At 35.5% G+C, this 12,862-nt stretch overlaps 1 protein-coding gene across 1 annotated transcript in view; it reads left to right on the top strand.

The window, feature by feature from the left end:
* The window catches only part of LOC108545127 (roundabout homolog 2-like), a 176,818-nt gene that overhangs the window by 73,457 nt on the left and 90,499 nt on the right, over positions 1–12,862 (top strand). The window contains 2 exon segments of the mRNA XM_017896612.1: positions 3,184–3,355; positions 10,245–10,450. Of these exon segments, the coding sequence (XP_017752101.1) occupies positions 3,184–3,355; positions 10,245–10,450 (378 nt within the window).

Here is a 12,862-nt window from a genome sequence, read left to right on the forward strand (position 1 = left end):
CTCTAAAGTAAGTGTAAGGCAGCATGACAATTAAACATATATACACACACACATAGACACACACACATATACACATACATGCAGAGACAGACACATATACACACACATACCACACATATACACACATCACACACATACACATAGACACACATGCACACACATAGACACACAGAGACACATACATACACATAGACACACACCACACACATACACATACATACACATACACACACGCACACACAAAGGAGAAAATTTGAAATCCAGTTTGCTCCTTATAAATTGTACAACTTTTGTAGTGCTATTTAAATGTACTGAAACTCATTTTCTTAATGTAAAATACAAGGCTAATACATTTTACTTCACACAAATAAAGTTTAAATGAGTAAGTCGTTTTATATATAAAATTGCTTTACACATTATGAAGGTTAAGCAAAATGTTATGTCACTGATAATAAATATAATGATGTAAAGCAATTTGATCATTGCATACTTACACTTTAAACCCATGTATTGAGTGAAGTCTCATTATAATGTGTCTTGTTATTATATAGCTAAGACTATATCATGTGTAAATCACATTCCCTAAAGTAGCTCCAAGTTGAATTACAAGGTAGTGCATAAAATTGTATTGGCCTTGAAGCTTAATAAACATAGGGTATTTAAATATGCTACATCTTTGTTAATGGTTTCAAAATAAATAACAATTAAATAGCATTTAAGTATTCCTTTTTCTGTATTTGACAAAGTGGCATATAATTCCAGAGATATCAATGTTAAAGATTACACAAAATCTTATGTCTTGTTTTCTTTCCCTCACCTATCTCTCTCCCATCAGAGAGACAGAGGTAGAGATAGAGAGGGATGGGGTGGGAGAGAGAGAGGGAGAGAGGGAAAAAAAATACTGTGAATGAGAACAAGAGAGAAGTGCTTGAGCAAATTATAAATTCTCAAATCATGAATTGGGATATTGGGACAAAATAAATCGGTCTTACTGTTTTCAGTATCCAGTTTTTTTTTTTTTAATTTTTTTTTTTGAGACGGAGTCTGGCTCTGTGGCCCAGGCTGGAGTGAGTGGCGCCATCTTGGCTCCCTGCAAGCTCCGCCCCCCGGGTTCCCGCCATTCTCCTGCCTCCGCCTCCCGAGGAGCTGGGACCACAGGCGCCGCCACCTCGCCCGGCTAGTTTTGTATTTTAGTAGAGACGAGGTTTCACCGTGTTAGCCAGGATGGTCTCCATCTCCTGACCTCGTGATCCGCCCGTCTCGGCCCCCCAAAGTGCTGGGATTACAGGCGTGAGCCACCGCGCCCGGCCTTCAGTATCCACTTTTTATAGTGATCTATGACCATCCATCAATAGAAACAGTTAAAAGCCTGAACTTAATGGTCCATATTTCTCAATATACGCTGATAATGCCAATGAGCTCTAATAGGATACCCAGGCAATCTCCAAGGTGGGAAGAGCTGTGAAGTTCCCGGTTTTTGCTTGTAATCCATTTTCTTTTGCCTATGTCATGCAAGCAGAGAATAAAAATGATGGGTTAACCTTCATATAATGCCATTTTCCATGTCAACGAATCATTTAGAAGGTGGACTGATGGTACATTGTAGAGGAAGAGATCCCGTAGAGAATGAAGCCCATCTGATATATTAGTGCTATGTAAATTAGTATTCTAATGGCTAATTGTAGGAAAGTGTGCACTTTGAGTTATTGTATCATTTTCAAGTGACTTCAGAATTTAGACTCTCTCTTTTAGCCTGTTTATTTTGGTAATACATTTGGAATCTACAGTAGAATCAGCTGATTCTCAAATCGTGTTTCTATGCATGAAAATGTCTAGCCTTATATAGTAGCACACATTTTATAAGAGGTCAATAGCATATTGAAATTACATTCTTGACATGCTAGCAAACATCACTCCTTTTAGAAGGAGTTTAATAACATGGTAATGTTTATGTAAAGTGGGCTTATAGTGTCACACTTGAATCTAATAAAGTGGACATCCATCATGTTGCAATAAAGAGAAGAGCTTCTAATTAAAATAGGGCATCATTTGCAGGATTAAAGTCATTTAGCATAATTGAAAAGTGTTAATACCCTATTTTATCCTCTTCCACTGGTATTACTTCAAGGGTAAAAACATTTTAAGGTGAAAATGTGTCCTGTGCCTTTAATTGAATGTTATTACCTCCTGATTGCAGCGTATTGAAACTGTTTAATTACAAACCTGGAAAATTAATTACTATATGGAGAAACAGATCCCAGAGGGTTATAATGTCCTTTTTTGTAAGTAAATACAACATAAAAATTGATATCTTCTTATTTATAATCCAACTTGGAAACAAGCCCCAATGTAATTTATTATACTCAAATGTTTTTCTTAATTGAACAACAGTAAAGCAACATAGTTCATCCAAATTAATGTTACTCCTCTCATAGATGAACTTTTACAATTTGTTATGAGGCTATATGTATATATGAGATATAGAGTAAACTAATTTTGTTTTAAAAAGAAAGTAATATTATGAAATTGTTTAAGGTAACACACTTTTAGAAACATTCTACATTTTCTTTTTATGTTCAGTAATTTGCTTAATCTTGCTTAAATTGTAGTATTTGTTTATAGCCCCATTCAAAGGTGCAAAAACCTTATAGCAGAAGTACAGTCAGCTCTCTGTCATGCACTTTTGAACAACTTTGGGAGAAGTTCAGTTGAGTCCATTAAGTATTCAGAATGATCGACAGCAATCATACTTTGCATTCTTCAGAGCTGTGCACTTCATACCACCCATCCCCAGTCCATGTTACGGCCAGATCTCCAGGAGGCCTTAGCAGTTGAGTCAGATAATAATTGTTTTGCCCATTTTCCAGATGAAGAAACAAGTTTCAAAGATATTAACTAACTAGCAGAATATCAGGATGAGATAAAGATCCCATTCTTTAAAAACACAGATGATTGTTCTTTCAACGAGAAAATATTGACTTCTTAGAGGATGTTATTTCACCATGATTTGGAAACACTTGATCAGTGAAACCCACTGTGTTGCATTTAAACATTTCCGTACCACATATTTTTTAATCCATGTGTTTTCTTTTTCCCACTTTATTCCCTAATTGTAGTAGCTTTTATTCACATAATTTTTTAAGTGGAAAATGAATATTGATGAGACTGTGCTTGCTTCCACAGAACCTACTTTTCCCAAACCAACCCCAGCAGCCCAACAGTAGATGCTCAGTGTCACCAACCGGAGACCTCACAATCACCAACATTCAACGTTCCGACGCGGGTTACTACATCTGCCAGGCTTTAACTGTGGCAGGAAGCATTTTAGCAAAAGCTCAGCTGGAGGTTACTGATGGTGCGATATCTTTATTAGATTTGTCTTACGAAAACACGGATTTTTATTTCTAGACACACGTTAATCATGTGGAGTTTGCTGATTTGTGAAATCATTTCTATGTGTGCTTATCTTTTAAGTTTGAATCCAGGTCACATTTTTTTAATAGTTTCTAATTCTCCCTGATTGAATACCACTTATTTTTCCCAAAGAAGAACTTCAGAGATAATTTACTTAATTCTTAAAAATAGAATAGTGCATTATTTTAAATAAATCTTATCACACTCACTGCATATTGAAATGTAATCTGTATATTTTTGTTTAGTCTTAGACTGACATGATTGGTTCTACTAGACATTAATAATTTTATTTCACTCTAGGAGGAGGTGATACCACCTTTAATATTATCAGAGATGAGTTTTTAGTTAGCTAATCACATTAGGACATGCCTATGATTTTAATTATGCATTCAGTAAGTTAACTACCTACCTTTCAAAATGCTGAAGAATGCTAAAATTATTATTTTTATTTGCACATATGCACTTTGAATCTTAACTGAGGCCCCTACATTCATAGTGAAAGTTGAAAAGGATGAAGGGCTCTGCATAATCTGATTTTTTCCCAGCAGCTTCTTTGGCACAATTGACAGCTAGCAAATCTGAGATATTTCATGAACCTCTGAGTGTGAATTTAATCCCTATTCTTTGATGTCTTAAATTGAAAATTCTTTCTTACTCTCCTTTATTTGTGAGGATTTTTAGTTTTGTTTTCTCCCCTAATGCTGGCTTCTGAGATGTAAGTGCTTTGGTCTGTGGCCTCTCTTGATCCTCTTCTTTCCCTGCTGGTGAAATTTGATGTGCTTTTATACAATTTAAATGTACATGTAGATTAAAAGGTCATTTAAAATTAACAGAAAGGCAGTATTTTTTAATATCTGTTCATGGTATGGCCTGATTCAGTGACATGTCAGGAATGGGAATAAATAGAACAAACATTGGCTGCAGGGACATTGAGTCGTTCGTGGCTGCACCTGCTGATGCTGCAGAGCTTTACTGCCATGGAACTGAAAGGAGAAGTCAGGTTCAAGGATAACAGTGATGAGAAATTCTTCCTTAGATGGGCAAGGTCTTTGATTCTTTGTACCTCCATATTTCTTTAAAAGAATAAAGGATAATTATTAATCATTTTTAAAATCTTATGTTTTCACCTGCCAACAAAAATGTTCAGATACAGACACTTGAAAAATAAGATATTCTGACCAAAGCCTATGTTTTATTCTATATTCCTAAGAACACTCCAAACGTAATGCTTAAGATACCAGCTATCATTTAGCTACTTATAATATTTTATAGAAGATTGACTGTCAAATGTTTCTAAATGAAGAAATTGTTCTGGAAAAGGCAAACCACATTTGTAGGAAGCAAAGTTGATGAACTAGAATAACCAGTTGATGTGACTGATATGGTTCATAAAACAGTGAATATTCAGAATTACGTCTGATACAATAAATGGAAAACCTTTGAGACCTTATACTAGCTCATGATACCTTACAAAACAGTAGTTTTTCTAGCTTTCCTTCTGTGGTCAAAAATAAGTAATGACCAATTTTAAATCTTCTGCCAGCTGAGATTGCTCTAAACATTTTGTTACAACTGGCTTGAATATTAATTCCTATATTGATTTTTACTTGAGTAAGCAATTACAAAGTCAAGATCCTTTTGCAGAAACATTGATTGGAAGTTACAATGCTGTTGATTTTGACAGTAAAGAAATGAAACAGAACTAAATGTGTACACACATGTTATCAATGAATCTGTCTCTAAATATGAAGTTGCCACATTGATGCCTTAAGCTTCTATTGATAGTTTTGATTTGTCATATAGGTTAATGATTTAATAATATCTGAGCCATTATTTTCATTTTGACCACACTTATTTTGATATATTTCAGGGAATTGTAGAGCCATTTGAAATTCCATGGTAGAATGAAAACATATGTCATGTTCAGAAAAACAAGTGATTACAGGCATACCTTCCTTTACTGTACTTTGCAGGTACCATAGTTTTTACAAATTGAAGGTTCATGGCAAGCCTGGGTCAAGCAAGTCTATTGGTGGCATTTTACTAACATCACGTGCTCACTTTGGGTCTCTGTGTCACATTTTGGTAATTCTCACACTATTTCAAACAATTTCATTATTATTGCATCTGTTATGGTGGTCTGTGATCTGTGATCTTTGATACTACTATAATTTTGGGGGGTATCACAAACTGCACCCATATAAGATGGCAAACTTTATTGATAAATGTGTGTGCTCTGACTTCTTTACCCACTGGCCAGTCCCCTGTCGTTCTCTCTCTCTCCCTGAGACTCCCTGTTCCTTGAGACACAACGGTATTGGAATTAGGCCAGTCAGTATCTCTACAGTGGCCTCCAGGTGTTCAAGTGAAAAGTCACATGTCTCGGACTTTAAATTAAAAGCTACAAAGGCTTAAGTTTAGTGAGGAAGACATGTCAAAAACTGAGATAGGGCAAAAGCTGGGCCTCTTGTGCTAAACAGTTAGCAAAGTTATGCATACAAAGGAAAAGTTTTTGAAGGAAAGTAAAAGTGCTACTCCAGTGAACACAAAAAATGATAGGAAAGTCAAACAGCCTATTGCTGATATGAAGAAAGTTTGAGAGTCTGGATAGATCAGTGAGTCACAGCATTCCCTTAAGCCAAAGCCTAATCCGGAGCAAAGCCCTAACTATCTTCAGTTCCTTGAAGACTGAGAGAGGGGAGGAAGCTGTAGAATAAAAATTTGAAGCTAGCAGGGGTTGGTTGATGAGATTTAAGGAAAAACACCAAGGTAAAGCATCAAGGGCTAATATAGAAGCTTCATCAAGTTATCCAGAAGTTCATTCATTAAAGTGACTTATACTAAACAGACTTTCAATGTAGACAAAGCAGCCACATATTGAAAGAAGATGTCATCTAGGACTTTCATAGCTGAAGAAAAGAAGTCAATGCCTGGCTTTAAATGGCAGGCTAACTCTCTTGTAAGTAACTAATGCAGCTGGCGACTTTAGGTTGAAACTGATGCTTGTTTACTATTTCAAAAATTCTATGACCCTTAAAATTATTCCAAATCTACTCTGCCTGTGCTCTATAAATGGAAAAACAAAGCCTGAATGACAGCACACCTCTTTGCAGCATGGTTTACCGAATATTTTAAGTACAATGTTGAGATCTACTCTTCAGAAAAAAAAAAAAAATCCTTTCAAAATACTATTTCTCATCCACGATGTACCTTGTCACCCAAGAGCTCTGATAGAGATGTACAAAAAGATTAATGTTTTTATACCTGTTAACACAATATCTATTCATCAGCCCATGGATCAAGGAATAATTTCAACTTTCCAGTCTTATTTAAGAAATATATTTTCTAAGGCTATAGCTGCCACAGACAGTAATTCAACTGAAGGATCTGGGCAGGGTTAATTAAAAACCTTCTGGAAAGGATTTACCATTATACTCGCCATTAAGAACATTTATGATTTATGGGAGGAGGCCAAAGCATCAACATTATCAGGAGTTTAGAAAGTTGGATGACTTTGAGGGGTTCAAGACTTCAGTGGAGGAAGTGACTGCACATGTGGTAGAAATAGCAAAAGAACTAGAATTAGAAGTGGAGCCTGAAGATGTGGCTAAATTGCTGTAGTCACATGATACACATTGAACAAATGAAGAACTGCTTCTTATGGGTGACCAAAGAATGTGATGACACATTGAACAAATGAAGAACTGCTTCTTATGGGCGACCAAAGAAAGTGATGACTTGAGAGGGAATCTACTTCTGTTCAAGATTGTTGAAGTGACAACAAAGGACTCAGAGTATCCCATAAACTTCATTGATAAAGCAACATCAGAGTTTGAGAGGATTGTCTCCAATTTTGAAAGACATTTTACTGCAGATAAAATGCTATAACACAGCATTGCATGCTACTGAAAAATCTTTCATGAAAGGAGTAGTGAATCAATATGGTAAACTTTATTGTCTTATTTTAAGAAATTGGCACAGGTACCCCAACTTTCGGCAACCACCACCTTGGTCAGTTAGCAACCATCAACCTTGAAGCAAGATCCTCCATCACCAAAAAGATTATCACTCTAGGCTCAAATAATCATTAGCATTTTTTAGGAATAAAGTATTTTTAAGTTGCTAACTTTTTTTTAGACATAGTATTATTCTACACTTAATAGACTCTAGAATAATGTAAACATAACTTTTATATGCACTGGGAAACAAAATTTGTGTGGCCTTCCTTATTGCAATATTTGCTTTATTGTTGTGGTCTAGAACCAAACATACAATACCTCTGAGATATGCCTGTATTCCATTTGTAGCAAATGTATCTGTTATCACATTTAGATTCATTTTATGAAAATATTTATAATTCAAGCATTCAGAAAAGATGAAATTGCTAATGATGCTGAATAGTGCTATGTTGAGCAACAACTTTACCGATCGTAGATTAAGCTAATAAGTTTGAATATACTTGAATTTCAATATATTTCTTTAAAAGACTTCTGCGTTAATTCACTGGCATTGTTCTTTATTTCTTCTTTTCTTTTGCTCTATCTTTTTCTCTCCGAGAATTATGAAATTGTAATCAGCATTCCGTGAATAGAGCCAATAGAAACTAAAAAGACTGGGAGATAAGATGTATTTCTATCTTGTACTGACAATAAGTGTCACATCCTGATCTTCTGTGAATGGTTATTGAGTATTTATGATGCATAGTGAGAGAAGACCATGGAGCTGTTCACAGATCACTGGGATCCCTAAATGTTCATTTAACCCTTGACCTTAGTGTCATGGAAACCTGTGGTCATCTTTCACCCACAGCATCCTTGAAACTGAAAATTATGTCTGGCCAGGAGATTTTCAATTACTTTATCGATCAGATTCATTCAAAAAGTGATGAGCTACTCATTTGAGCAGTAAAAAAAAAGAAAGAAAAAAACTAATGAGATGACCTTTGGCTGCATCGAATGATTTCAGGGATATGACAATAAAAGCAGGTTGTAAGAAGTTACCTGAATTCTGCATAGGTACTTAATTTGAAAAAAAATCATTTAAAATTTAATTAGTATGCTTTACCCTGGTAATACAGACTCACTTTCTCACTGCATTAAAACATTACTCATAATGTTTTGTTCATTGGCTTTCTCTTTTGACCGATAAAATAAGTCCCATGAAACTTTTAGTTTGAATTTCTATTTGCCTAATTACAACAAATGTGCCAGAATTATTATAATATTCTACTTCAATATTTTCTTAAAATGTTTTATTTAGTATTAAAAGTAAGAATTTGATGGAAAAAAGCAGTGGAACAAATGATTCTAATTTTGATTGTGAACAATACACAATTTTATTGTTTTCTTAGGTTTTATCATTGATAATGTAGGTTTAGGTTGACGAGAATCTGCAATGTCTTGATACGAAGGAGCACTGTATCATAAATTCTAGCCTCAATTAAATCTGGTTGGCTTTCCCATGATAAGTTCTGAACAGGCTGCTTAACTTTAATGTTTTGTTTTCCAAAACTGTGAACTCTAGTAAATATGATGCAAGTAAATTGGAAAGACAGTAATTTTAAACTGGCATTTATAAAAGCTGGTGGGCAAAGGAAATTTGAGCATTAAGCAAAGTGTTTTCAATTATATACATTGTAATTCAAGTTGACTTTTTTGAGAAAAAACACTGTTTATCTTCACAGTTGCTTAGTAATACTTTTTCTTTTTTGTGGAAGTCTTTTTTGTATATATGTTTTTATATACTGCATGTATTTTATATGTTACATATAACCATACACAATTTTGGATAATTAACCAAAGTCTGTGCTGTCTATGCTGAAGTTTATAGAACTTTCTCTTTAGAAAGACGTCCTTGGACCTGGACATATCCTTTTGATTATACGGTGATCTTCTGATGAATTCTAAATGAAATCTAAACTCCAATCAACTCTGTATTTTTCTTAACCGTGTAAATAATACTGTACATTTTGATGTCCTTCTTAAATGATCATTAAATACTTCTGAAAGCACTGAAATGCTGCTACAAAACAGTATTTCATAAACAAAAAGCAATACTAAACTAAACATTTAGAAATTGTGGAAAATTTACCCAAATGAACACGACAATTGATATATAAGTAAACACTGATTTTGCACAAGCACTGTTTTTGTCATATGATAAATATAATCTAGACTACTTTTCTTTGATCAGTTATAAGTACTAATTAAATCAAATCATCCAAATGATATGACCTTAATTTGGTGACGTAATGTCACAATTTTGGAAGTAAATTATTTATAATCTAATATTTTAACATCAACAGAAATATTTCAGCCTATATAAATACAGCACACAACTGATGCCATGAGGGTAAAATTATGTACTATATTTATGAAAAATGCAAAAGTGAAAATTGATTGTACTCATATGAGACATCACACACTTTCTTACATATGCATATGAGATAAAATGAACATTTCATAGGTGACTGACTGCCATAAGCAATTCATATTTTAATTTTAATTTTAATATGACTAAGCCTTTTTATACAATTAGGTCTTTATAAAATGTCAGAATTTACCTCCATGCCATTTTAATTCTAGGTAATACAGAGGAAGCTATTGACAATAAATAGTCTGGCCTTAGTATAGCATATTTGTATGTATGTATAGATGATAGATATATGATAGATTTAGAATATACATTACTAAGAATATACATATTACTTCGAATAAGTTATAAGTAATATATATTGTGTTGGGGCTTAAACCTTACTTTCAATGTCAATATATCAAGCCTACTGGACTACACCGATGTTAAAATACCCTGAAAAGAGCCTTATTCTTTAGTTTTGACAGACAGACCTCCACCTATAATTCTACAAGGCCCAGCCAACCAAACACTGGCAGTGGATGGTACAGCATTACTGAAATGTAAAGCCACTGGCGATCCTCTTCCTGTAATTAGCTGGTTGAAGGAGGGATTTACTTTTCTGAGTAGAGATCCGAGAGCAACAATCCAAGAGCAAGGCACGCTGCAGATTAAGAATTTGCGGGTAAGTAACATTGGACTTGCCTTGAATTAACATCTACACCTACGTACTGCTCCACGGAAAAATTGTGTAGTGAACTTAAAATCTTACCTCCTAGTACAATTGCTGTGCATTTAAAAGCAGTTAATGTTATTACTCATTTTTAAAACCATGGATTGAAATTAGAGGAAAGGTCACAGTTTCTGTGTTACTCACACATTCATAACAGAATCTCGAAACTTTTATTCCTGCATCCCATTCCGTATGTATACAGCCAGTAAATCTAGAGATCTTAAACACATAACTTTTTTTTTTTTTGGTACAGAGTCTCGCTCTGTGGCCCAGGCTGGAGTGAGCGGCGCCATCTTGGCTCCCTGCAAGCTCCGCCCCCCGGGTTCCCGCCATTCTCCTGCCTCCGCCTCCCGAGGAGCTGGGACCACAGGCGCCGCCACCTCGCCTGGCTAATTTTTTGTGTTTTTAGTAGAGACGGGGTTTCACCATGTTAGCCAGGATGGTCTCGATCTCCTGACCTCGTGATCCGCCCGTCTCGGCCTCCCAAAGTGCTGGGATTACAGGCTTGAGCCACCGCGCCCGGCCAAACACATAACATGAATACGAGTAGTAGGATATTGGAAATGACAAAAAATGACAAACACTTCTGATTTACTTTCATTAGCAAAAGAAATTGTAAGGAAATGTAGATAAAGTGCCTTGGCCAAAGAATTCAGTACAAGAAAAATAAAGAGATGAGACTGAGTACATAAAAGGCGTACGCTCGATCACAAAAGGCGAAAAGTCTTGGCCCGGTCGGGTTGAGTGAGAAGGAAACCTTAGATTTTAGGTGGTTCGACCTGGGTTATCTGGCCAGTTTAAACCCATGGAAAGAACCAGGCATTGGTGGTTTTCATTGACGTTTACCTGATAAAAAAAAAAAAAAAAAAAAAAAAGAGCATTCCTGGCAACTTCACAAGTCAGTCCTGCTTCAGGAGCAACTCAAAATAAAATGTCTACTTCTGAATATTGTATCACTTATCTAGTATTATGTAACAATATTAACAAAAATATACTGGCTTAAAGCAACACACATTTGTTACACACGGTTTCTGGGAGTTAGGAGCCTGGACATGGCTTAGCTGCATTTTTTGCTTCCGGGTCTTACAAGGCTCCAGTTAGGTGTCTTTTAGAGTTGCCGTCTCATCTGAAGATTGACGCGGGATGGATTTGCTTCCAATAAACATTATTCTTGGTAGCATCCAGTTCCTTGTGGCTACTGGACTAAAACCTTGCCTTCTCAATGGCTGTTGGCAGGAGGTTGCCTTTAGTCTCTTGCCATCTGGATCTTCCCCATATGACTACTTGCTTCCTCCAAGTCAGCAAGGAAGAGAGTCTCCTAGTAAGATGGCACTACAGTCCTGTGTACCACATCACAAACATGACATACTGACACTTTTGCAATATTATATTGGCCAGAAGGGAACCAACAGGTCCCACTGACACTCCAGGCGAGGGATTACGCAAGATACAAATACCAGAAGGATGTTCTCATGGAGGGCACCTGTTCTCTATCAGTACATTCGACTCATTCAACCAGGCATTGTAAGTCCCTTCCTCCTACCTGCCGTGTAGCAAGTGCTATGCTAAAGCTGGAGAGTACATTTTAGTAATCACAAGATTGGGGATGAGACCCAGAACTAAGGTAGATGATGTAATAGTGCGTGAAGAAAACTTCAGTGGGGGAGAAATCTGTAGAATCTTGGGTCCAGGTAGAAATTAAGACCCAAGATGAAGAAAAACGACACAAAACCATATTTTAGAATTTTCCCATTCTGGAGCTAAAAGAAAGGCAAAACTTTTAACTACACATATTTCCAAATGATCACAATTTGGTATATTCTTCTTTTATGATGGGAATATATTTACAATTATATGTTTATCTGATTATCACTATATAATACAGATATATATCACAAAGTGACTATTTTTGCTACATGCACACACATGCACACATAAGTTTTTACTTATATATAATATTTATCTTTAATTTTTGAGATACAGGCATTAACTATTGCTTTAAGCAGAAAAAAAATGCTGCCAAGTTGAGTTTTAAAAAGTAAATTAATACAGTTATTTTGAGCCCGTCTTTTTATTGATTGTAAATTAATTGTTAACCTTCTTTGAATAAAATGGAAGTTACTAAAAAATTAATGCCAACTCTCTTTGTGTAAACACTTTAACCTCTATCTCTGGGCTAAAGGCAGACTTGGGCTATAGAGGTTAATGCATTTTCACTGTATCACTGAATTAGAGGGTATGCTTGAGTAGTCAAGATTTCTAGTAGTGTTTGAAAGAAGCAATTAAAGGTGGGTGCTTGATGATGTCAGACAAACTTTGAGCCCTCTGACAGGCATCTGAGTAGTCTCTCTGAGATGCCAGCTC

The sequence above is a fragment of the Rhinopithecus bieti genome, unplaced genomic scaffold, assembly GCF_001698545.2.
Source record: "Rhinopithecus bieti isolate Rb0 unplaced genomic scaffold, ASM169854v2 scaffold_27898, whole genome shotgun sequence".
NCBI lineage: Eukaryota > Metazoa > Chordata > Mammalia > Primates > Cercopithecidae > Rhinopithecus > Rhinopithecus bieti.